Source organism: Lactuca virosa, chromosome 9 (assembly GCF_052849685.1).
Source record: "Lactuca virosa cultivar CGN04683 chromosome 9, Lactuca_virosa_CGN04683_v6, whole genome shotgun sequence".
NCBI classification, from domain to species: Eukaryota; Viridiplantae; Streptophyta; class Magnoliopsida; order Asterales; family Asteraceae; genus Lactuca; species Lactuca virosa.
Genome location: NC_136434.1, coordinates 502632 through 530351, shown reverse-complemented (window position 1 = coordinate 530351; position 27720 = coordinate 502632). Strand labels below are relative to the sequence as shown.

At 40.1% G+C, this 27720-nt stretch overlaps 1 protein-coding gene across 1 annotated transcript; it reads left to right on the top strand.

Annotated features, from left to right (window-relative positions):
• Positions 1–458: 458 nt before the first annotated feature.
• Positions 459–3009, top strand: LOC145136951 (uncharacterized). The gene is made up of 2 exons (XM_079071067.1): positions 459–1341; positions 2465–3009. Exons 1-2 carry the CDS (start codon positions 459–461, stop codon positions 3007–3009), a joined length of 1428 nt encoding a protein of 475 aa, XP_078927193.1.
• The last annotated feature ends 24711 nt before the right edge of the window (positions 3010–27720 follow it).

Sequence of the window (27720 nt, the reverse complement as noted above, 5' to 3'; positions counted from 1 at the left end):
TGGAGTCGAGGAAGGGAAATTCCTTGGGTATCAGGTATACAAAGAAGGGATTCTCCCCAATCCCACTAAAATACAGGAGTTCCTCGAATCGAAAACTCCCCACAATCTCAAAGGGGTACAGGAGATCAATGGTAGGTTGACGGCGTTGGGAAGGTTCATTGCCAAATCTGCAGAGAAAGCACTTCCCCTGTACCAGACACTCAAAGGATGTTTAGACAAAAAGCAGTTTAATGGACAGAAGAAGCAGATGCGGCATTGCAAAAACTGAAAGACGCCCTACAACAACTCCCGTCTTTCGCCTGCCACTCCCATGGGAGACACTACAGATGTACTTAGCAGCGTCTGAAGAGGACATCTCCTATGTACTAGCAGTGGAGAGAGAGGGCAAGAAGATCCCCATTCATTTTATTAGCATGGCCCTGCAAGGGCCAGAAGTCAATTACTCGGCCTTGGAAAATATGGTCCTTGCCTTGGTTTATGCAGTCAGGCGACTACGGAGATATTTCCAGGCCCATAAGGTGGATGTTCTGACAAGTTACCCGATAAAGCAAGTGCTACTAAGGCCAGAAAAGTCTGGGTGCCTGGCCAAATGGGCCATAGAGTTGGGTGAGGACGATATCCAATACCACCCCAGGACCAACATCAAAGCCCAGGCTCTTGCAGACTTCCTGCTCGAAATCCCATATACCATCAAGAAGGTACCAACGACAATCTCCACCGACTCACTCGAGCCTGAAGCCGGTAAGGAACTCTGGAAGCTATACACCGATGGCTCGTCAACTAAGGAAGGCCCAGGCGCAGGCCTGATCCTTCAGAGCCCCAAAGGCGAAGAGATCACTTACACGTTGCGATTCGACTTTCAAGTATCCAACAACGAGGCGGTGTACGAAGCCCTCCTAGCAAGCCTGAAGTTCGCCAAGGAGGTTAGCGTGAAGCAACTAGAAGTCCTCAGCGATTCACTGCTTATCACAAACCAGGTAAATGGAACACACGAGGCTAAAGACTCAAGGATGCAGAAATATGTAGACGCATTCCAAAATATAACCAGCACGTTCAAAAGATTTTCCATAAAACAAATCTCCCTGGGAAAGAACGCAAGGGCGGATGCCCTCAACAAGCTCGCCTCAACTTCCTATGATCACTTAACAAAGAAAGTTCTAGTCGAAGTGCTCCCGGAGAAAATTATCGATAACCGAAAGGTTAATACAGTATCGACTACCCCGGAATGGACCAAACCGTTTGTCGATTACTTGTGCCATGGCGTGCATCCGGACGACCCAGAGGAGGCAAGGAAAGTTAAAATCAGAGCACCGGATTTTACAATCACGGACAATCTGTTGGGTATTGAGCATTCTAACACTCCTATGGTGTACATGCAACCCTATAAACCTTGGATCTATGTTTTCTCTATTATACATGCAAATATTAACTATTCCAAGGTTTCATCCTAACTAGCATATTATGAAGCACCTATACTACAAAGTTCTAGTTAGATGACATACCTTTTGATGTAGCTTGATGTCTTCAAGCTTTAAGAGCTTAGCCCCAATAGTGTGGAAGGCTCAAATGGAATCACAAATCACCAAAACACCTTGGAAGAACTTGAGAGAATATGTATGCACACTAAAATCGGCCCACTCTTATTTTCACACACTTGTGCCAATTTTGTGAGCCAAGGACCCCTTTATATATTATGGAGGATTAGGGTTACATCCATGTAAACCCTAATACCCATGACCTTTCATTTACATAGGATCCATGGGTTAAAAGCTCCATGGACCATCCATGAAAGCTTAGCCCAACCTAAATGAACTTCGCCCATTCCATATATATAAGAGTCCATATTTAATTAGTTCTTTTTGATCACTTAATTAATTCTAAATTAATTCTTGATCAATACTAATTAAATAATATGATTCCATATTAATATATTAGAACTTATAATATATTAATATAAATCATAAATATACTATTCTCAAAAGACTATCCATATAAATTGTGTTGGTGAAGTGCAACCCAAATGGACCATGCCGGGTCGGGTCAAGTACATACCAAATATAGTTATGGACTTAGACATTAATCCAACACAATCAACTCTACCGAAGAGGATATTTAAGCCCATGGCTCCGGTGCATCTCTAAGACAGAAGGACATACATTCCTCGAAGGAAGACATTTCGGGGACGCAGTAGCACATGAAGGCGCTCGTGCACTCACAGGCAAAATACTCCGCCTAGGGGTATACTGGCCGGGCGTATACAACGACGCCGCAACATTAACCAAGAAATGCAAGGAGTGTCAAGCGTTCGCCCCTTTCCAAAATCAACCGGCCATGCCATTGACTAGCATTACCATCCCCTGGCCTTTCCATCAATGGCGGATCGATATAGTGGGACCATTCCCACCAGCGTTGGGAGGCGTGAAATTTTTGTTGCTAGCCGTAGACTATTTTATCAAATGGATAGAGGCGGAACCACTGGCCACCGTCATTGGCAAGCAGATGATAAAAATCATGACTAAGAACATCTTGGCCTGTTTTGGAACTCGTAGGATCCTCATAAGTGACAACGACACACGATTTGAAGGAAGTCCCTTCAAGGAGTGGTACGAAGACAAGAAAATCCATCGCCGATTCACTTTAATAGCGCATCCTCAGGGCAACAGACAAACTAAGATATCAAACAAAACCATAGTTAATGGTTTGAAGAAAAGGTTACTCCGATCAAAGTCTGTCTGGCTGGATGAGCTCCCGACAGTGGTTTGGTCATATCGCACCACGACAAGATCAAGCACGGGAGAAACGCCCTTTAGCCTAACCTATGGGACGGAAGCAGTCTTGCCATTGGAAATAGTAGTCGACTCCCTACGAACAGAGAGTTTCGAGGAAGCAGCTAACGAAGAAGAACAACAACAGGACCTGGAGATGCTCGATGAAAAACGTGAGGCGGCACAATTGCGCCAAGCACTGTACAAATCACGAACCGAGAACTATTACAACCGCCAAGTTTGAGCCAAGAACTTCAAATTCAGAGAATGGATACTAAGAAAAGAACGAGTCTGGCCACGCTGAACCATTAGGGAAACTCAGTGTCACGTGGGAAGGACCGTACAAAATCGTGGAAGCCCATAAGAATGGTGCTTATGGCCTAGAAACTCAGGACGGGCATGTCATTCCAAGAACGTGGAATACGCAGAGTCTGCGGCACTTTTACTCTTAAAACGAGTGTTAAAGGTAGAACCAGTGCTAGAGAAGGCATTGTGTATTAATTTTAACATGTAAACGTAATCAGCAAAAAATTGCTTTACTACTTTCAATTTTATTGTGCTCTAAACAAAACTAGAGTAAAAAAAAGGGAAATTCATATGCCCCTTTATTTTCAAGCTTGAAAGACAAAACAAAGAGGTTGTGTACATTTATTGTGTGACAACAAGGACTGATCATCCAACGCTACACGAGCGAAATCGTTATAAGGAGGCAGCCAGGGAGTTTACATAGAGAAGGCTCGTAACCTTCCTCCCAAAACATGTTCATCAACCACATAATAGCAAACATATGAAAGAACATGTGACATGCGTGTCGAAGGATCATAACCTTCCACCAATAAGCAAAGCATAATCGGGTGAGCCTCAAGATGAAGATCTTGGCTATACCTAGGGTCTTTAAGCAGTAAATTAGAACAAATTTCTCAAAGACCAACTCTAATAAAGTATAAAGAGTTCACCAACAAAAGGACTCGGACCAAGGGTGTAAGAAAACCCTCCGTAAATACCATGCGATGGCAAACATAAACCATCCATGAAGCAACCACACAAACGAATATGTGCGGTAACAAAAATTCATACCCACAAAAATAAAGTGAACATTGTCAAGGGTGCCGGACTCCCAGACTTTCAGGCTGCCTCTAAAGGTAGCAAAAACAAAAAATAAAGCAAGAAAAAGAAAATATTGTTCACGAGTGCTACATCAAAACTAATTAACAATGCTACTTGGGGGTAGGGGTGTTTCCATCACCAGGGGAAGGGCTTGGGGCAGGGCTCGATCCATCGCTTTGAGCATCTTGACAAAGGTTGCGAAGCCCGACGATGTCCAGATTACCCAGGCGAAGATAGCTGGCAAAGTCTGTTTCCGTAAAAGCAGCCAGTGCATCTTCCATCTCTTGGACCTTGGTGGACACGTCCACCTCAGCCTCTGCATTGAAATCTCCAACGATCACCAGCTCCTAAGCATCCCTCTTTCCCTACTCCACCCCCACCGCCTCACAAGCCACACACACCTGCACCAAACCCTGGAGAAACTGGGGGCTCTCGATCACCCTGTCCACCACCCGGTTGAGCCCGTCGCTAAGAATCCAAGAAATATCCCTCTCTAGTGCTCCCCTTGTAACGTTCTCAGAAACCAGATCAACCTCCAGTTCCGCCCGCTCAAATCGGCGTTCTCTAGAGTCAGGGCCCCCACATGGTCGTTCATCCGCCTCACCTCTTCCTCCAGCTTCGCCATTTGACCCGCCAAGCTTGCCTTCTCGAGCAGCACCACCTCCTGCCTGACCTCCAAGTTGCACTTTTCGGCCACCAACTTTTCCACCTGGTCCCTTAGCTCTTCGTACTTAATGTTCTTCCTGTCAAAGTCATACCAGAGAGTCTCCATATCGGAAATACGTTCAACATCCGCGACCAAGTAAGATGACACTTGGGCGGCGGCATAACGCAAGCCATCGGCCATATGCTCGTCTGACAGGACAGACAAGGCCTCAGTGGTAGCAGGGGGAAAGCGTGCTGACACCACTCGAGAGCGGTGTCGTGATCAGAGACAAGGTCTTGGGCAGTTAGCCGCCAATCAGGCTTGTATGCATCTGGATGAGAACCTACTAAAATGGGGATGGTTGCGGCTTTATCGGAAGTAGTTGATGCAAGACCCTGGGAAGGCGAAGAGCCGGTCTTCGCCTTGGCCCCACCAGCAGGGGGAACAGGGCTGGTCTTCTCGGTGCTTCCTTCTCCCGTATGACAGGGCAGTTCAGTCGCCCTGGTTTGTGCCCCCTCCAACAGTTTCAGAGGACTTTCATCGAGGGCACGGTTGGAACTCTTGAATCCTCCTAGTAAGAAACTCAGATTACGTATCTTACGAAGGGGGGGCTCAGTGTTGGCCATCTCAGATCGGCCGTCGGAAGAGGCTTCAAAGAGGGCAAAACGCCTCTTGACAAGGCGAAGACTCCTCGGCGACCCGGAAGGTGTAGGATCCTTCTGAGAAGCACCGGTGACAACAACATCTTGAAACTCTAGATCCTCGCCGGCGCCAGCGACACTGTCGGAACCGACGATGGCCCCAATTCCTTGACCAGAAACAGGGGGTGGAAGAGCCTCCACAAGTTCAACGTCACGACACTGAAGCTCACCGTCTAACAGACCCTGGAGTGCTTTCCCTAAAGAAACAACTTCCTCCACACCTGGCAACAAAACAAAAGATAACGATGTTTTAAACAGAACGCCGATTTAAACGTGCTTTACCAATTTTTCAAAAATGGGGGGGGGGGGGTAAGAGGAGAAATAGAAATACCCTATTTCTCAACGAAAAACTCAGGTATCTTCCCGCGAGCCCTCCAAGCGGCGCTCATTCCGGCGGCGGCCAAGAAGAAATCAAGCCAATCGTCACCGTTGATACTAATCTTCTCCAGGAGATCAGCCAGTTCTTGGTCGGCGCCAAAAGATGTGGGAGCGCGATCAACGAACACCTTAGCCCTCGGATAACTGAGCACCACGAGATCGTTGTTCACCCACAAGAACTTCTCCTGCCAATTTTTCTTTGACTTCTTATCATGGATAAGAGTAGGGACTCCCCGCCGGCGGGAAAGGGTTCAAGTCCCCGACTGAGTAGAGGCATTGAAGAAGTGCTTGAAAGCCGTAACAGTCGGCAGGCGGCCTAGTCCACGGCAGAGGAGTTCGAAACCCACTATCTTGTTTATAGCGATGGGGATCAACTCTCTCACTGAAAACTCGTATTCCCGGATGATTATGTTAAAACAATCAGTGGTAGGCAAGCGCATACCTGCCTCTGTAAGGGTCAAATATGTTGTAATTTGTCGAAGTATGTTTTGTACTCTTCGTATGTTTTGTAATCTATTTTACTAAGGTGCGCTTATTCGAAGCTTATGTGTCTATGCCTTAGTATAAATTTTGTACGCTTTCTGATCCCTATAAATAGGGATATTTACTAGAGTTAGATAAGAGTTTTTACAGACCTGTCTTTGTACTCTGTAAACATTCGAAAGCGTAATAGAGCTGAAACAAGATCATATTTACATCTGTTGTTCAATCTCGCATTCTTACTTCCTTTTAACTCCGATTCATTTTGTACTCGGTTCATTGATTCATCAATTGGTATCAGAGCAGGAATCACATCTGTGATCTGATTTTCATCTATTCAAAAAGTTTTTGAATCAACTTTTTGGTTCAAAAGTTTTCGCACTTTTTGATAGTGAAAAATTGTCTAGATTTTAGTTTGTGATTCGATTCTGCATTTGAATTGTTGAATCGAGTGTTCGTATTGTAATTCCGATTAGATTCAACTAGTTTGTTCTCAAATTTTCAAATTTTATTCAAAATATTCATAATCATCTTCCGTACAACAATGGCGAGTTTCAATCTGAATTCGATGACCTCGTTTTCTCATCTGTTAGGATCATCGACCAAAATTCCAATGCTAATCCCTGAATATTATGATCAGTGGGCTAATCGTATACAGGATTATCTGAATGGTCTTGATGCAGAATTATGGTCATGTATCTCTGGAAATGTCAATCCTCCGGTGAATGTTCAAGCAATTGGATCATCTTCTGCAAGTTCTGGTGTTGAAAATCAAACTGATCGTCTGAAGAAAATGGAGAAGAGATGTGTGATGGAATTACGGGGAGCTTTACCTCCAGTTGTGTACAATTACGTAAGGAGTTATACAACTGCTAATGAGATCTGGAACAATCTGAAAGAAAAGTTTCAAGGAAGTGAGAAGACGAAAATCAATTCAGTCAAACAGTGCTTGGTTGAGCTGAAAGATTTCAGACAAAAAGAAGGTGAAACAATAAAGGACGTAATTATGAACACAAGAATGGCTTTAAAGATGTCGTATGATTAAAACTTTAACACCTCAGAAGAGCTCGACTAAGAACTTCGACTGTAGAGGTGCTTAGGGTTACAAAACGATAATAATCAAAGTCACGAACTATACTAATGCATACATGCGTGCACTATTTATAACATAACCCTACTAGATAATCACGGATGGACAGGCCCAATCCGGATATACAAAACAAGCCCATGACGCAACACAATAAAACCCAACAATCTGCCCTTTGCGTCAATGGAGCCGAAAGCTCAGTTCGTTTGAGCTACTGAAGACTTCTTGATTGTCTTGAACACCTTCGGTATGATGTCCAATAGATGATGACGAAAAGTAATGAACCACCGAAGCATGTCCATGAAGTTCTTCTTATCTGCTTCTGAATTCTGCTTGCACCGATGGATGATACTGATAATGTCCTCTAAGCAGTCTGTTGAAAACAGATGTTTGTCAACAAGAGCGAACAGAAAGCGATTGGCTTCGCCTCTTGTAAACATGACTGTAAGATGTGTAGAGTCGATTTGTCCCATCCGCATCTTATTCACATCTCCAGGTTTTTATGTTGGCTTGACTGTCGGTTTCTTATTCATGACTTTAGCTATCTCCTGATCCATTGCAGCTACTTTATGGATATAGGAGGCCAACATCCTCTTCAAGTGATCCAGGATCGGCTCGTATTCTTTGGCGTTGGTGAGCAGAATGTTGAACAGTAGGATCCAGTCATGAGGATTTAAGTTTGGTAGATCTGCTAGGGAAATGACCGAAACCGAGTTTGCTGACCCTCGGGTGATCTTGAAACTAACATTAATGAATTTCCCAGCAGGCAAAGGTTTGAGTACCTTGACAGTAACTATCTTCTGTGCGCTCCATGTCAAGTACTGAGGCTGACCGTACTTCAAATAAAAATCTATCAGTTCGCGATCAACTTTTGGATGAGGGAAAGGGACTTTAACAGTTGAATCGAAACAATGAAATGTAAATGCCCGTCGTGTTATAGGCATGTCGAACTGTGAATCCTTTGAATTGTCACAGTCAAAAGAAGTGACAGGTTCCAGCCAGTAAACGCTTGGAAATTCTATTGCCTCCTTGACTAGTGTTTCTCTTGTCCATAGAGGAAACAAGGCCTTTTTGCAGTCCAAGGCATCTTGTTCTTCCTTGTTTCTTCTCTCCCTCTCTTCAGCCTCCCTCGCAACCCTTAAGGTTTCATCCAGTTCTCTGTCCCTCTTCTTTCGTTTTAGGGCCTCAACAGTAGTCTCTTCCTCTTCATCACTGTCATCAGCAGCACCCTTCTTCTTTTCTTTGTTCCCGGAACCCGAAGCTTCATTACCCTTCGGTTCGGTTTTAACTGTGACTTTCGGTTGAGCAGTTTCGGTTTTCACAGTTACCTTCGGTTGAGCACCTTCTCCCCCTTGGTTTAGAGGTATGAATCTCTCCGAAACACCTTTCATCTCATGTAACATAGCAAGGGCAGGAAGGAGTTTGGTAGTTAGATGAATTCTGATAGTAAGGGTAAGGATAGGATCATGAGCACCAAGAAGATTGGTGAGCATATCCTTAACATCCCCTACACAGCTTCGGAATACTGCACGCTCAGTCTTCAATAAGGAGATTTCCTTTTCAGCCTGAGCCAACTGTACTTTTTTAACTTCAATGGTTGAGGCTTGGTGGGCAAGATCTTCCTTAAGATCACTCTCCTTTGCTAAATCAGCTTGGAGTGTTGAAAGGTGAGAAGTTACTGAACTAAGCAGTGAAGTATTCTCAGCTTGAAGAGACGAACGAACAGCCTCAAACTTTGTTTGCTCCTCTTGAAGAGATTTAGATAAGGAATCCACTGAAGCATTCACCTTGGCTGCATTAGAATCAGCATGCCCTTTGAGTGATTCAAGAAAGATTTGTGAACTGTGAACAAGCTCAAAAACCTCAGTAAGGGCCTTCTTGCAAGAGGAAGTCGAAGCATCAACTGCTAGGGTGGACTTGTCAATTGCTCCCGTGTATTGCTCAAGAGTTGTGTCGAGGAAAGCTTTAAGCACCACATCATTGTAAGACTTGGAAGCAGTGAGCAGTTGGTCAAGTTTCTCATCCATGCTCTCCAGTTGTTGTCGAGTGACTGGAGCTTCATCATCATCATCGGTAGGAAGCCGATAGGGACTGTAGTATGTGGAATCGAACTCATCATTATCACCACCGAGAGTTGCTCCTGAATCGGTTGAAGGGGTGGGTGAAAGTGGTTTAGAAGTAACAGGAGGTTCTGTTTCAGTATTCGCCCCCGTATTAGATACGTTGACGTTTACTGTCGGTTTTGGGGTAGTGGTGGTAGTTGATTGGGTAATAATAGGAGAAGGGATTGGAGTGGTAGAAATAGGTGTGGTATTAACTGGTGGTGGTGGTGGAGTAGAAGTTGTTGGTGGAGTTGTGGTATGAGGGGTAAGAGGAGCAACCGAAATTGGAACAGATGTTTTCGGTGAAGGAGGAGTTGTTGGAATGGTGTTATGAATAGGTTCGGTTTTAGTTGGTGATCGAGGAGGTGTGTTACCTCTCGATGATTCATGATGTTGAATTTCCTCTTCTTCATCCTCCTCTTCGTTGTCTGAGCTGGAAGGGGAATGACTTTTTGACTTCTTCGCCATCTTCTTTATTTTCTTGGACTTAGAAGAATCCCCCTTTTCAGACTTTCGCTTCCTTGACTTGGCAGGCTTAGAGAAAGCATCCTCGGTTGTTCCCTTCTTTGTAGTAGCCCTCTTTCCTCTGTGTGCAGGCTTCTCTACAGCATCCAAAGCAGTCTGCTGTTCAGGAGACAATATTCTTGGGCCGGTGGGAGGAAGCTTGCGATAATCATTCATCACGTTACTTTCGGCTGAGACACACTGGTACATCGTCTCAGGGATGGAACCATTGTGAGGGAAATTTGTCGGATCAGAGAAAATTATTTTCTTAGTGTGAAAAGTAGCCACAGACGAGAGCAGGGCGTCCTTCATCACTGGAACCTGTAAGGAATGAATTCCCCTTCTCGTGATAATGGTCCAGAAGCGACCACACGAAATTTTAGGGTGTCTCATAGAAGTATTGAGACTTTGCACCACCTGTGACCAAATAATTGACCCATAGTCAAGATTGAGACCATTGTAAAGACCGTATAGAATCATTAGAAAACCCTTGCTGGTACCATCTAACCCAGCACTCCTATCTGCTAAACCCTTGTTGAGAAGAGTTAGCAGCCCATTCCATTGTGGTGGTGAGCACGACCTCTTAACCTTTGTGACGGTCGTAAGCACATCAGTGTAGCCCATCTCGTAGAGCATCGAGAATAGTTGAGTAGTGGTGATGAAGTCCGGTGAGATCACAGAAGAATCCACAACAAGTTGTAATAACGAACAAAATCCCCCTTTTGAAATTGACGCCTTGTGAGAGAAAAATTGGAAGTAGATCCTCTCCTTGTTCTTATCATAGGAAGCAGTAGTATAGACTTGTGATAGGAGCGACATTGGAACGGATTCCACCTGTGTTAGGGCTAGAACCAGGGGTGAATACTTCAAACACTCAACCACTTGTAGCATATACGAATCGTACAGGAAAGGGTTGAGTTGAATGATCATATTCTGGTTTGGCTTGATCGTTAGCAATGAAGACGATGCAGATTGATCTTGAACAGATGATGAATGCGCCATTGTAGAGAGAAGGAAGAAGATGAATAGTTGCAAATCGCCTTAGCTATTGAGAGAATTCGATGCTGGTAAAAGAGACAAATAACATTAGAAACTCTTTATATACCGTTGCCAAGAGAGAGAAAAATCATCATGATTACGACACGGTCACTGAAACGTCGCCTGAAAAAGCGCGATGTGACAGGTTGGTTACTCCCATGTATACGTCAGCACGCGTGGGTTTAGGAACCGTTCAAATTCACGCGCCCAAAAGCTTATCCTCAATTCGTCGTTTGAAATTCAGCTTCGCTCCAAAAATTTAGATAACTCCTGTTGCTCAAAAGAGAAACAATTATCGAACCAACAGCAACCAGAATGTGGGAAAATAAAAATTTTCGTGCAATAGGGTGACAAATGATAAAGAAATAAAGCAAAAAGTGTATTGGATGTGAGTGATGTCTGTTAGAAGACATAAAGCACATGATTACGGGCATGAATCTCTTCCTTCAAAGTCAAGAGAGACTTGAAGTGCTTGCATGGTTTCCCGAGAAATTACAATCGAGTGCTTGTTAAGAAACACCGAAAGGCTTCTTTTAATTAATAGGCTAAGGGTGGCTTAGCTTCAACCAAATGTCAATTCTTAACATAAGACTGAACGTTAGAAGAAGTACTTGTGAGACCAATGAGATCTGTTGAACAAGTAGGTTGGATAATATTTGCAGTGACTAAAGATGGTATATAAATCTCAAAAACAAAAACAAACTGGATCTTTTTGGGAGAAACGCCTTGGTGTTAGACAATTTCATAAAAGATCACTCAAAAATAAAAAGAGATTTCAGTAGGTAACAAGTCAGATCTTGAATATTATAATTCACCGTCAATTCATTGTTGGTGTTGGATTGTGGGTTTCACTCAGCACGTGGTGTACGTATCTAAGATCACAAACACAGATTTTATGCAACCATAAACCTCAGTGGTAAAAGCCGAAAGTCTCAAGGGTTACAGTGGTGAACCGAAAGTTGATGGAGAATGTAAGGAGGGTGGCTAAAAGAACCGAAAGTACCTCTGCTATATAAATATGACAAAGCAGAAAACTCTTAACTCATTTGAGAAGAGTAAGGTAGCTCTTGACTTGAGATAATTGGAACAGCCTGATTGGGAAGAAACGATAGATATAGATCGAATCATTAAGGCCTTGCTCTTAGTTGTAGAGGCTTCGGTCGACATGCAGCAACATGCTTCTAGGGACTCTTAACTAGTTCTGATAAAAGAAAAATTATACCTGCCTTAGCTCCAAACTATGTTGCATTGATATACTTGGGACCTAATTTAAAAAGAACAAGCAAACAAACAAACCACACAACCAAAACAAACAAAAAACGTGTAGAGAAAAATGATAAAATCATAAATATTTTTGAGGTTTTGAAATTTTCTGAAAAATGATAAAAACAAAAAAAGAAAATATTTTTGGATTTTTGAAGTTTTCTGAAAAAGAATAAAAACAGAAAAAGAAAATATTTTTGGATTTTTGAAGTTTTCTGAAAAAGAATAAAAACATAAAAAGAAAATATTTTTGGATTTTTGAAGTTTTCTGAAAAAGAATAAAAACAGAAAAAGAAAATAAATTAACACAAAACACTCTTAAAAAAAAAAAAAAAACAAGAGTAAGAAGATAGACTTTAAAAGAATAAACAAAATGTACAACCGAAACCAAACCTTAAAAGAATGAAGCGAAATAAGCCGAGCGTTCGGTTCATTTCGGTTCCCTAAAATTCCGGAGCCGAAATAGACCGAGCGTTCGGTTCATTTCGGTTCATTAAAATTCCGGAACCGAAATAGACCGAGCGTTCGCTCTATTTCGCTTGTCTAATTTTCAGAGTGAGATCTAAGGATTCGGTACAGACTCTGCTTCCATCATTCCCAAGCCTTGTAAAATTCTATTGAAGCTTGCTTCTGGTAAGGCTTTAGTGAATATGTCAGCTAGTTGATTAGAGGACCGAACGAAATGTACTTCCACGTTCCCATATTCTACATGGTCCTTGATAAAATGATACCTTAGTGCAATATGCTTTGTCTTTGAGTGTTGCACTGGATTGTGGCATATTCTTATCACACTTTCTGAGTCATAATAAACAGGTATTTTCTTCATACTTAGCCCATAGTCCCTTAGTTGGCTTTGTATCCATATTACTTGAGAGGTACAGGATGTTGCAGCGATATACTCAGCTTCGGCTGTTGAAAGTGACACACAGGTTTGCTTCTTGGACTGCCAGCTAACAAGTTTACCTTCAAGGAATTGGCATCCACCTGTTGTGCTCTTTCGGTCCAGACCACATCCTCCAAGATCAGCATCAGAAAAAGCTTGAATAAAGAAACCAGATCTAGCAGGGTACCAAAGACCGAGAGACGAGGTTCGCTTCAGGTAACGGAAAATATTCTTCACTGCCACCATGTGAGGTTCTCTTGGATTAGCTTGAAACCTGGCACAATAACAAACAGAAAACATAATATCTGGTCTACTAGCTGTTAGATACATAAGGGACCATATCATTTGACGATATAGTGTTATGTCCACAGCAAGTTTTTCCAGAGAAGGTGTTAACTTAGTGCCAAATGCCATAGGAACCTTCACTTTCGAATCTCCCGTCATACCGAATTTTGCTAGCAAGTTCTTTGTGTAGGCCTCCTGGTTGATAAAGATACCTTCTGGTCCCTGACTAATATTCAAACCAAGGAAAAAATTAATCAGACCCATTGCGCTCATTTCAAATTTAGTCTCCATCAACTTCCTGAATTCAACTGTTAAGCTAGGATTCGTGGAGCCGAAGATGATGTCATCGACATAAATTTGAACTATCATTAGATGTTCGCCTTCTTTCTTTCGGAAGAAGGTTGGGTCAACCGAACCTTGTTTAAATTTCGACAATTTCAGAAAGCGAGTTAAAGTTTCATACCAGGCTCTCGGTGCTTGCTTCAAACCATATACAACTTTATCTAGCCATAGCAATGATCAGGAAATTTTGCATTCACGAACCCAGGTGGTTGCTCAACATACACCGTTTCTTCTAGTTCTCCATTCAAGAAAGCGCATTTTACATCTATTTGGAAAACTTCGAAGTTTTTATGAGCAACATATGCCAGAAAAATTCTAACCGATTCCAACCTTGCTACAGGAGCGAAGGTTTCCTCATAATCTATCCCTTCCTCTTGGTAATATCCTTTTACCACCAACCGAGCCTTGTTGCGAATGACATTTCCCTTTTTGTCCAATTTATTCCTGAAGACCCATTTTAAGCCGACCACAGAAGCATCCTTTGGTGTGGGAATCAACCTCCAAACTCGATTTCGTTCGAACTCATGGAGTTCATCTTGCATTGCTTGTACCCAATCAGAATGATCAAGTGCAGCATTAACTGTCTTCGGTTCGACTTTGGAGACAAACGAATTAAACATACAGAATTCAATTTTGGAGAATAATGCAGTTTGTTTCGCTTTCAATTGGGAACGAGTGAGAACTCGCTCAGATGATTCACCAATTATTTGAGCTTTGGGATGATCCTTAGTCCATTTCGTTAGAGGAGGGTAATTTGGGTCATAAGCTGGGTCCAACTCTACGTTTACTTCTTCTTCAAGTTCTGATTGATCACCTTCGTTAGTTGTATTGTCTTTCTCCCCCTCAACTGGCGATGTGTAACCTTTGTCTGGTTCAGAGTTGTCCTCCTCTGTGGGAGTTGGATTCTCCCCCTCGATTGGACCATTATTGGGTGGGATTGGATTTCGATTCTCCCCCTCGAAATACATTTCAGTTGTCTTTGGTTCATATGAACTCTCCCCCTGGAACATTGAGCTTGTGTTTGGAGGATCAGTTGAGGGTTGACCTTCGGTCGGTTTAGGAGGTTCATTTTCCATTTCTTTGGCAGCTTCATCTATGATCTTTTTGAGATTGTCTATTTTTTTGTCTGCTGCTTTCGCCTCCGAGTGTGCAGCCTTCTCAGGTTCATCGAATAGCCTTATGTACTCTTCAAACAAGTTAGAAATTGGAACCGAGACTTGTCCGGATTCAGGAAATATATCCCCTAAGGCACTTTCGCTCCTTTGAACTTTCTTCATATAATTGTCATCAAAGGTCACATAGTATGTTTCTTCGATTGTTTTAGAGTGTTTGTTCAAAACTCTGTATGCCTTTGAAGTGAGTGAATAACCCAGAAAAATTCCCTCATCAGCTTTGACATCAAACTTGTTTCGGTTCTCTTTGGAATTGAAGATGAAACACCTCGAACCGAACACGTGGAAAAATTTGACGTTGGGCTTACGATTGTTCAGAATCTCATATGGAGTGATTGAAAATCGTTTGTTGAGCAAGGACCGGTTCTGAGTATAACACGCTGTGGCAACAGCATCAGCCCAGAAATATAGCGGAAGAGAAGCGAAGGTTAGCATGGTTCGGGCTGCCTCACACAAAGAACGGTTTCGTCTTTCAACAATTCCGTTCTGCTGTTGAGTATAGGGGGCCGAAAAGTTGTGAGAGATCCCCTTGTCAGCCAGAAAATCCTCAAAATCTTTATTCTTGAATTCCAACCCATTGTCGCTTCTGATATTCCTCACCAGCTTTCTCAGCTGCACTTCCACTTGCTTGATGACGTCTTCAACTTGGGAGTAGCGTTTGATTTCTGTCTAAGAAAGAAAACCTAGGTGAAGCGTGAAAAATCATCTACTATGACAAGAATTAGCTTACTTCCACCGAAGCTTTCGATAGCCGAAGGTCCACATAACTCAATGTGCAGAAGTTCAAGACCTTCAACGATCTTTGTATTGATACGTGTAGGATGGATCTTTCTGCTTTGTTTTCCCATTTCACACGCTGCACACAGATGTTCCTTATCAAACTTGAGAAGAGGAAGGCCTCGAACATGGTCACCAAGCACCAACTTATTGATGTCTTTAAAGTTCAGGTGCGAAAGGCATCGATGCCACAGCCAGTTTTCATCAGTATTCGCCTTTGATAGCATGCATATTGCTGGTTTTCCTCGAATTGGGTTAAGATTTAACGGATACATCTCTCCCTTGCGTGCAAATTTCAACAGAACCTTTTTAGTTTGCTTCTCAATTATTTCGGAGCCCTCATCATCAAACGAAACCTTCAAGCCTGTTCCTACAACTAATTGTGATACACTGATGAGGTTATGCTGCAACCCTTCCACATAAGCTACTTTTCTGATTGAGAAGTCTCCATTGGTTATCATGCCATATCCTTTGATCGTTCCATAGGAGTTATTGCCATACTTCACACATCCACCATCTTTTAGGGACCGAAACTCCCTCAGCTCTTCCTTCCTCCCTGTCATGTGACGCGAGCAGCCACTGTCTATATACCATTCGTCATCGAACTGCTCGTCACTAATCACCTGCAAATTTAAGCAGATTTAAGAACCCAAAGTTTCTTGGGTCCTGCTGAGTCTTTTACAGAGAAAGGAATTGCAGTAGAAATATCAATCAAATAAGTTCTTTTTATTAGAGTGGATTGATCTTTTCTTTTGAGGGTGTACACCTTGATTTTAGTTTTATCTGGTTTAATTTTTGGTGTATATGATGGTGTGTTATTGGATGGTTTTGGTGTTTTCTTTTCTGTCCTAGGGTTAGTTGACTTTCTATTGTTATTGAAATCAGAATTTGAATCAAGCTTTCCCTTTCCTTTGATGTCCTTTACTGAATTTAGTTTCTTTTGAGAGTATGAAGGACCGAAACTTGACTTTTGGTTATAAGTCTTGACTTTGGGACCGAAACCTGACTTTCGGTGCTGAGCGCTGGTCTTGACATTGGGACCGAAACCTGACTTTCGGTTCTGAGCCTTTGAATAATAGGAGTTTGGACTAAAATTTTCTTTTCCTTTCATCTTTTCCTTTTCTTTGGCAATTGACTCTTTCTTTGAAGGAACGTAGTTAGGATTTTGAGACTGCCAATACTATTTTCGCTCATTCAGATTTTTCATATATCTTTGATTTCTTTGGCGTTTTTGTTCAGCTAACTCTTTCTGAGATTTGTGAATGTTGAAGCTTGATTTTGGCTTCTCCTTTTGAGTTTCGGCTGTCTTGGTTGGAACATTTGGTTTGCTCTTTGGTTCTTCAGGAATCTCTTTTGTTCCACTTGTACTTGGTTTGTCGAAACTCGAGGGTTTGTTGATGGGTTCAGCAACATATCTTCCTTTTACCCTCCATGATGTTTGCTCAGATAAGCCGATGGTTTCGTCTGCATTGTCAATAGGGGCTGACTAGAAGTAATCGTCGCACCCTTCAGCATTGTCTTTGTCGACCAAGATTTTCAACTCTGTTGTTTGTTTTGCAGTGACTCCTGTAACAGCATATATCTGATTCGGCACAGTTTGAACTTTTTGATAAACCATTGCCTTTTCTTTGAGTTTCTGTGGCTTGTCCTTTGACAGCCGAGCATATTCAACCGAATTTTCAGATATGAGGGGTTTCTCATTTTCGGTTTCGTTCTTCATAAATTCTGAGCAATCAACCACGTCCTCTACTGAGATTTCGCTCATCTCACTTTCCTCATCAAATTCAGACGTATTTTCTATGTTCATTTTATTTTCTGAAATTATTTTGGCGTTAGACGAGTCAAACGATTGAATAGTTTCGGACTTAATTTTTAACCTATCATTTTCATCTAAAAGATTTTTGAGCATACATTTATGCTCCTTAGAGTCGATGAAGGTTTCTATTTTGTCCAGTCCGATTTTGTAATGGATGGATGTCTCTTCTGAGGACACAATAGATTCACATTCGGCGATGACTGCATCCTCCTTAAATTCAAGGAAGGGTAAAATCATTTTATGAATCTTTTTACCTATCTCACAATTTAAATGCAATTGAGTAATAGTATTATATAAGCGTTTAGCAATTAAACAAAAAACATTCCTTTGTTTCAAAAAATTTAAATTGTCTCGTTGCAAATAAATACTTTCATCCCTAGCCCTATTTAACTCCTTCTCCTTCAGCTCAATCCACATCCTTCTCTCCTCACTCTTTGAAGACACCCTGCTGAGTTGGTCAGTTAGGTTAGAGTTCGCTAAGCGAGTTTACATGAGACTACCACTTAAGTTAGAAAATTTAAATTTTAATTCATTTAATTCTTCTTCATAGTTTGTTACTATAACTTTAAGTGATTCAAGGATAGATTGTACTTTTTGGATCAGCCGATCTTAGTCGTTGATCTTCTCGCTAACGGGCTTTGCTGCAAAGCACTTGTCCTCAGTTAGGTTCGGCTCCTTTCTTGCACTTTCGGTTGATCCACTAGCTGTGACCATCAAACATCTTCCAGCCAAACCTGCATCTCTTGCCACGTAAGCTCTTCCATGAGTGGGCTTTCTCACCTCTTCATCCTCAGAATCGGTTGACCAAACGTCAACGCCACCGAATTCATCCTCATTTGCATTTTCCTGCACAATCAAGGCATTCATAGAACTGTTAGATGCCTTCTTTTTCTTGATCTCTTCCAACTTGCGCATGTAGTACGCCTCATCGTCTTCACCATCTCTTTTCTCAGCCATTTTCCTTAGCATGCAGTCTTTGGCAAAGTGATTCTTGACGTGACAGTAATTGCAGTCGAATCCAGAGTCTCCTGCAAGCTTGCTCTCCTTCTTGTCGTCATCCTTTTGAGAAGTATTTTTCGCTTCATATTTTACCTTCTCAGAACTGTAACTTCCCTTCCAGTTTCGGTTCTTATTGACAGGAAATTTCCGTCGAGCAAATTTCTTTGGATTAGTGACCATCATAGCATATTCTTCGCTTGTAAGGTCACATTTAGACAAATCAGAATCCTCCTCTTCTTCTGCCACACTTTTTCCTTTTGAAACAAGGGCCAACGATCCCACACCCGAAACTACCTTCGCCTCCTTGGTTACCACACTCGCATGGGACTTAAGTATTCCCACAAGTTTCGCTAGTGAGTAAGATTTAAACTGTTCATGAGCTTTCACTGTCGAAACCACTGCCATCCATTCTGGTCTCAACCCATTCATGAAGGTTGCCTTTTGCTCGATCAACTTTCTCTCTATACCATGCTTGAGCATCTTGCTTAGGAGATGATTGAAGCGATCAAAAGTTTGTATGAGTTTTTCTTCCGGTTTCTGTTCGAAAGCTCCAAATTCAGAGAGCAGCAAGGTTTGAATAGAGTGTTCTAGATCTTCATCGGTTGAGTAAAGTTCCTTCAACCTATCCCAGATTTCTTTAGTCGTCGTGTACGAACCAACTAATCGAAAAGTGTCAGATTACAAAGCGAATATGATCATTATCATGGCCTTCACATTACAAAGCAACTTGTCCTTCTCATCCTGCGGCATCTTATCTACGTCTGCCACCAGCTTATTATACTCTTTTTGAGTCTTAACAGTCGTGTTCGTTCCAGAGTGAACAAACGGCCCAAGCGTGATTGCTTCCCAGATGAGGTAGCCATTATCTTCAGATCCAACCACGTAATCTTCAAAGTGATGTGCCCATACTTCATAGTCTTGAGTGTAAAGAATGGGAACCCTTGTAGAGGATCCAATGCTGTTTGAGATGTGGATGGGATTTGTTTGAGAATATTCGTGAGACATGGTGAGCCGCTAGAATCAGACCTGTAAACTTGAGATTAGGGTTTTATCAGAAACAAGAGTTACCGTCGACAGGAAGAAGACAGCTTCTTTATATTTGATAAAAGCGGAAACCCTAACGAATTCTTAACACAGAAGGAATGTGTATTGATCACACAGTCTCGTGCTCTGATACCAATTATTAGAACAACGTTCTTTTAGGATCGATAGATTCTATGCAGTCAAACAATAAAGGACGTAATTATGAACACAAGAATGGCTTTAAAGATGTCGTATGATTAAAACTTTAACACCTCAGAAGAGCTCGACTAAGAACTTCGACTGTAGAGGTGCTTAGGGTTACAAAACGATAATAATCAAAGTCACGAACTATACTAATGCATACATGCATGCACTATTTATAACATAACCCTACTAGATAATCACGGATGGACAGGCCCAATCCGGATATACAAAACAAGCCCATGACGCAACACAATAAAACCCAACAGAGGTGTACTATGATCGTCTGAACGAGTTAATCTATCGTTGCAATCGCTATGGAATCACCAGGACTTCAATGGAATTCAATCTCATCTTTGTGATGGGTCTTCGAAAAGAATGGAGAAGCGTGAGTATGATGGTGAAGAATCAGCAAAGTTTTGATACATCAACTCTCAATAATTTGTACAATCAGTTGAAGACACATGAAATTGAGGTTAATGAAATAGCTGAGGAATCGAAGCTGAGTTTGGGAGGTCCATTGGCACTTGTGTCCAAGATATCTGAGAAAGAAGCTGAAAAAGATGATTCAGAGGACGAAGAGGGATTCATCATGAATTCGGATGATGAGGCAATAGCTTTTTGTTCGAATAATCATGTTAAGAAATTTTTCAAAAAGTTGTTCAATTCGAAGACTAAACTAGCTGAGGTGAAAGGAAGTGCAGTGAGTAAAGCTGTTGTTGAGGAGAAAAAGAAGGCTGAAAAGAAAGATTCGAAGGAATCCGAAGGGAAAAGTGAGAAAAAGCTGAAAGGTGATGCTGGAGTAGATTGTCATTATTGCAATGGAGCCAATCATCTTGAAAATGATTGTATGCTTCGAAAGAAGGATGAGAGGAAGAATAAAGTGAAAGATGAGGCTTATTACGCAGAAAAGCTTGAGGAGGCTCGTGCGAAAGCTAAGAATTTGTCGTTGGTCGCAAGGGGTGAATAGGAGGGAGATGGAACCTATCAAATCTGGTCATCTGGATCAGACGATGAGGATATGAGGAATCCAACACATGGAGCAATGTATGCGAAGATGGAGGAGGATTCAGATGAAGAGGAATTCGAAGTGAAAGGCAGATGCTTCGTATCTAAGGTAGCAGACACATCACCAATGACGACAAAGGTACGTAATATTCTCGAATCTTTTAATATTCCTGAACATGCTTATAACTCTGAACTAATATCTTTTGATGAGACTGTTACTTATTTTGATTCAATTGTTGTGTCTGCTAGCAATGAGGCCAACAAGTTGTCCATGGAGTTATTAGATACCAAAAAGCGATTAGACATGAAAATCAGTAAAGTTGATTGTTTAGAATTACAAATAATGAACATTATGTGTGATATGGATACTTTATCAAGTGAAGTCAAACTTTTACTAGCACAAAGAAACATTTACTGTAATTCTGCGAAGAGACTATATGGCAAATTAACTGATTTACATCATTCATGTGAAATAAGTAAAGAGCAACATAGAAAATTACTGCCTTTTCTAGCATACGAAAGAGCTAAGGTAGATAATGTTTCGTATGATTGTGAAAAGATAATAGCTGAATTTGACAAAGTTCCTGATGATAGATATAAATATGGAATTGTCAAAATTGATGAATGTCTTGATACGAATGAATTAGTTAACATAGTGAATGATACTTTCACTAAATCTGAACAAATTCAAATTTTGAAAAAGACTGAGAATTCAACATCTGATTCTCAATCTAATTTTGCTGATATTGAAGATAATTCTGACAATATTAGTGAAATTAGTGATCTTGAGGATGTTGATTGTTCCCAGTTCTCTATTATTAATGTTGCATCAACATCTAAAGGAAAAGAAAAAGTTAAGAACTTGATGGTTAAGATAGAAACTGATAAACCCTCAACTTCGAAAGTTTATGATTTGGACTTTGTGGATATCCGAGATAGTCTAACGGATAGCAGTGATGATGATGATGATGGTGATGATGAATTGGTTAAAGAGGTTTCTTCAAACAAAAATCCGAAGAAAAAGGAATCTTCAAAGGAAGAAGAAATTCCTCGAATTGTGGTTGATCAAGTGTATGGTGATACACAAAAGTTCGAAAAGGTGTTGAATGAACAAGGTGCTCACTTTCTTGAAACAAATACTGTGGTTTATCCAAATTTCAAGTGTACTGATGATGTCATCTTTCCAAATCAAGTGTTTGTAACTACTGGAAATGTTGAGAATGTCAAACCAGAATTAAAGAAGTTAGTTGAAGAAGATAATTTGAAAACAACAGATGAAGGTTTCTTCGCAAATCAAAGCACAGTTGAAAACAACCTAACAAAGAATTTGTATGTTTTTCAACGTCAAAAACCACAAAGAAAATGGATTGAAAAATCAAAAATTGAAAAAGAAATTTCAAAACCAGTTGTAGTGGAAAATGAAAATGTTGTCAAACTAAACTCCAAGGAATTCAAAGATCAAATTGACAAATTTTCGAAAGAAAATAACATTTCAAAAAGACAAGCTAGGAATAAAATATTTTGGCAGACTATTGAGTCTCAAAATATGTCAAATGAAGCGACAAAATCTGTTAAGACTGTGAATTCAGTAACTTTTTCAGACAAACAGAAAAATCCCGCTCAAACAAATAAATATTTGTCTGAATCACAATCACCCAAAAATGTTTTCAAAGCTAAAAATTCATCTTTTTCAACAAATAAACAACCTTCATTACAATCAAATCATTCAAGGTCTGAAGTGAATAAACAATCAAAGTTTTCGAAAGTTTCACAAACTACTATTCCAAGGAAATTTTCAAATGAATCAAATCCACCACAAATATTCTCTCAACGTCAACATTTTAAATCGACTGTTAATACATCTTATGCTCAATCTTTTCTAACAAATCCAAAAGTTGATTTTGTTCCTCAAAAGCCAAATTTTCCTAATCATACAAAGAAACAAACTTTGAAAATTTCACATGAAAAAGGGATAACTTCAAGGAAGAATATTGATCATTGGCTTGAAGGCAAAGGAAAATGTATCAGTCGAGTACATTTTCAAAGGAGCAAATTCACGAAGCCTATGAGAAGTATGTGAATACTTCATCAAACGGAAGTTCATCTTCTAAGGATTCGAACATATCAGTCAAAGCATGGAAACCAGTAGTGAAAGCAAAGAATGTACAATCACAAACTCAGAATACGAAGGGTAATGTCAGTGAACATCCGAAACCATTAAGATCTTACGTTTCGGTTCCTTTAGATGATGATGTAAACTTAATTGATAGTCTCAAAACCAAAGTTTGTGATTGGGTTAAAAGTTCTTCATTACATTCGAAATTGAAATCTAATTTCCAAGGACCCAAAAAGCCTTGGGTACCTAAATTTTTCCACTGATTGTAGGTACTATGTGACGAGCAATATGATAACAAGTGGTATATTGATAGTGGTTGCTCTCGTCACATGACTGTGAAGAAGAAGAATTTACGCGATTTTCGAAGCCTAAAGAATGTTGGAGTTGTGAAATTTGGTAACAATAAAAAATGTCAAGTCAAAGGATATGGGAAGATCACGAACGGACAATTCACAGTGAATAGTGTTGCTTATGTTGAAGGTCTTCAACATAACTTGATAAGTGTTTCACAACGTGTTGTGGGCACTGGCAATCAAGTTCTTTTTAACGAAGAGGGAAGCATCATTTCGAATGTCAACACAAAAGAAGTTTTGCTCAAATCAAAAAGGAAAGGTGACATGTTCACTTTGGACATCAATCCAATTGTAGGCAAACCTGTTGTATGTCTTCTTTCGAAAGCCTCATCAGACTTAAGTTGGCTTTGGCATCGACGACTGTCACATCTCAATGTTCGAAACATCAACAAACTTGTTGTACAAGATCTGGTAAGAGGTTTACCTGTACTTAAATTTGATAATGATTCTTTATGTGCAGCTTATGAAGTTGGCAAGCAACATAAACAAGGTCATCCGATTACGATAGATTCGAAAATTGTCGAACCACTGGAGCTCTTACATATTGATTTGTGTGGTCCATCGACAGTTTCATCACTCAACAAGAAACGGTACATTTTAGTAATTGTTGATGACTTTTCAAGATTCACGTGGGTTTATTTTCTCAGGCTTAAATCTGAAGTTGCACAAATCATGATTGACTTTATCAAAAAGATGGAAACAACGTTGAAAAAGACTGTTCGAAAAATTAAGAGTGATCATGAAACTGAATTTAAGAACAATGTTCTTGATTCATTTTTGGTGAACAAAGGAATTTCGCATAATTTTTCGTCTCCATATACACCACAAAAAAATGTTGTAGTTGAACGAAGAAATAGATCTCTATGCGAAGCAGCAAGGACTATGCTGGCATATGAGAATCTTCCACAATACCTTTGGGCTGAAGCAGTATCCACCGCATGTTTTACTCAAAACAGATCTTTCATCCATCGGCGTTTTAACATCACTCCATACGAAATTCTCAACAATCGAAAACCTAATGTAAAATTTTTCCATGTTTTCGGATGCAGGTGCTTTATTACGAAATTTTTCCATTTTTCCATGTTTTCCATGTTTTGGGATATTCGCATAATTCAGTTGCTTATCGTATGTTGAACAAAAGAACACGAAAAGTGGAAGAAACTTATAATTTTACTTTTTATGATTACTATATTAAACAAACTGAAACGCATTTTGAAAACCATCCTATTCTAAAAGCAATACAAGATGAATCTGAACCTTCGCAAATGTTGGATATTGATTATGATTTAATTTTTGGAATTTCAGATCATGCTGTTAATGCTGAAATTAATGCCAATGATAATCAACTTCCTGAATTAACAAAGCTTACTATTGATTCAACATCAACTTCTAAAGAGATAGGTGAAAGTATGCAAAATAATCCAGTAGAGGGGGAGCACTTGGATTCGAACACTCTTGTTGAGGGGGAGCATTCTTTCGAGGGGGAGAATGAGAGATTGGATGCTGATGTTAAGGGGGAGCATAATGTTGAGGGGGAGCATTTAGAATATAATGAAAATAATAATGATTTTGATGATGTTTGTTCGATTGCAGGTCCAGAGAATGATGATTTAAATGAAGATGCACCTTTGGACTTTGATCCAGCTTATCTGCCAATGGAAAAGTGGACAAGAGATCATCCGAAGGATCAAGTAATTGGGAATCCACTAGAGGGTGTTTTAACAAGAGCTCAAATTCGTGCAAAGAATGAGGTATTGAATACTCATCAAGAATTTTGCATGTTCAATGTTTTCATCTCTAAAATTGAACCAAAGACAGTTAAGGTTGCAATGGAACACTCAGATTGGGTTGTTGCAATGAAATTTGAATTGTCTGAATTTGAACGAAACAAAGTTTGGAGATTAATTCCTAAACCTTAAAATGTTTCGATTGTCGGGTTAAAATGGATTTTCAAAAACAAAACCGACAAAGAGGGTAATATCATTCGAAACAAAGCCAGACTTGTTGTTAAAGGATATTCACAACAAGAAGGAATCGATTATGAAGAAACTTTTTCCCCTATCGCAAGACTCGAGGTTGTTCGTATATTTCTGGCTTATGCAGCTCACAAAGACTTTGATGTTTTTCAAATGGACGTGAAGTGTGCATTTTTAAATGGAGAGCTTGAAGAAATAGTTTACGTGGAACAACCCCCAGGTTTTATTAACGAGGAACATCCTAATCATGTTTATATTTTAGATAAGGCAGTGTATGGATTAAAACAAGCACCACGAGCATGGTATGCTACTCTTACTTCATTTTTGAAGCAATCTAAACTTAAACAAGGATCTGTTGATCCCACATTATTTCGAAAGAAAGTTGGGAATCATCTAATGCTTGTTCAAATTTATGTTGATGATATTATTTTTGGCTCAACTGACCGTGCCTTGTCTAAGAATTCGAAGATCTGATGAAAAGTAAGTTCGAAATGAGCATGATGGGAAAAATCAATAATTTTCTTGGACTGAATATTCGTCAAAGCAGAGAAGGAATTTTTATTAATCAAGAAAAATATACGAAGAATCTGCTAGAGAAGTTTGGATTGACGAATAGTACAAAGTTACGAGTTCCTATGGCAATTGGCATAAAGCTGACACCTTCGTTAGATAAACCTGTTGTTGATCTAACTCTTCACAGGAGCATGATTGGTTCATTACTTTATCTAACAGCTAGTAGACCTGATATCATGTTCTCTGTGTGTAATTATGCTAGGTATCAGTCAAATCCACGAGAACCACATCTCACTGTTGTGAAGAATATTTTTCGTTATCTTAAGGGAACAATTTCGTTAGGATTGTGGTATCCTTTCAAAAACTGGGTTCTTTGTTCAACCTTATTCGGATGCAGACTTGGGTGGTTGTAATCTTGATAGGAAGAGCACAAGTAGCGGATTTCAATTGCTCGATGGCAAATTGGTGAGCTGGCAGTCGAAAAAGCAAACATGTGTATCAATTTCAACGGCTAAAGCAGAATATGTGGTTGCTGCTGCTTGCACATCACAAATTATATGGATCCAAAGTCAATTGCGTGATTATGCAATTAATATGAAAAAGATTCCATTATATTGTGATTCTCAAAGTGCAATAAGAATTTGTCATAATCCTGTGCAGCATTAGAAGACTAAACATATAGCTCTTCGTTATCATTTCATTAAATATCACGTGGAGGATGGAAATATTGAAGTGCATTTCGTGAAAACAACTGATCAGTTAGCTGATATTTTCACAAAACCTTTAGATGAAAAATCATTTGTAAAAATTTTAGAAGGACTTGGAATGGTCGATGGAAATTTTGTTCCATGCGAAAAAGGAGAATGATGGTTGACCCGCAATGATTCAGAGGCGCTGAACAAAAGACAAAGCAATGACATTCAGCGTTCAGAGGTTATTGTTCATAGTCAACGCTTCGACCCCTTCGAATTCGTAAATTTGTCACTTTTCAGGGGTTGATAAAATTTCATGTATTTGTAATCAGTACATTTAGTTTGTTATCTAATTTTCGAAAAATCAAAAATCCAAAAAGATTTTCATTTGTTTTGTCATTTTAGTTTCGAAAAATCAAAAATCCAAAAAGATTTTCATTTGTTTTGTCATTTTTTTCGAAAAATTCAAAAATTCAAAAATATTTTCATTTGTTCTGTCTTTATTTTTGAAAAATCAAAAACATCAAAAAGATTTTCCACCAATCACTCCAATTACTTCAACTACTGATTCACCTACATTCGAAAATATTATCAATCAACCCTTTACTTCCATTTTGTCTTCTCAATCCACTGATCCACCCAAAATTGATTCGCCTGTTCAAGAAACCATTCTTATGGAAACCGAAACTGACAACGAGGGTTTTGGAGGCATGTTTGATGAATTAGAGTTTGATGATGAAGAAGAAGATTTTCCAGATCACATGCTGATGACGATGAGGCAATTTAAAATTCTGAATAAAAAGTTGAATTCCATAGTTCAATCTCAAGCTGATCTGGGGGGTGGTTCGTCGGTTTCGAGTTTGGAAGTTGATACGCTGTTGCAAATGTTCGAAGCCAAAGTAGTGAGTAAAGTCTCTGGGATGGTTAGAGACTCGGAGTCGAGAATTTTAGAGAAGGTTGATCATGTTGATCAAAACAATGAGCTACGTATAAATTCTCAAAATTCAAAGTTTGCTGGAGATTTGAAAGATTTAAAGACAGTTGCAAAGGAGAGACATGTTTTCTTTGTTCAGGAAGTCAAGAAAGTCAGGGAGGATGTTAATTTGCAGATTCATGAACTTCGTGAAGATAAGCAAAAAGAGATTGCTAGTGTCCAACATGATTATGCGTCTCTGAATCAGAAGATTGACATAATTTGTGATGCTGTCACGAAATTTGTCAAGTTGTACGAAAGTTTGAGTCCTCAAATTACTCAACTTTCTACAATGGACAGTAAAAACTTTGTGGAAGTGATTACGTTACTGAAGGAGTTAAAAGATCTATCTTTTAAGCCAATTTTGTCTTCTCTAATTACTCCAGAATTCTTATCTCAGAAGTTCACACAATTCGAAGCTATTCTACACAAGCAACTGGCCCCTCTCTCTCGTATATCAAGCCTTCTACCATCAACAGGTGCCCCACCTGTTTTCACAGGGGTGCAAGGGGGAGCAAGA

Excerpts from the sequence above, each read along its gene's own strand:
- LOC145136951 (XM_079071067.1), top strand. The coding sequence starts at position 459 with ATGGTCCTTGCCTTGGTTTATGCAGTCAGGCGACTACGGAGATATTTC. Across the intron at positions 1,342-2,464 it reads AATCACGGACAATCTGTTGG|AGGCGGAACCACTGGCCACC; the intron begins GTATTGAGCATT and ends TCAAATGGATAG.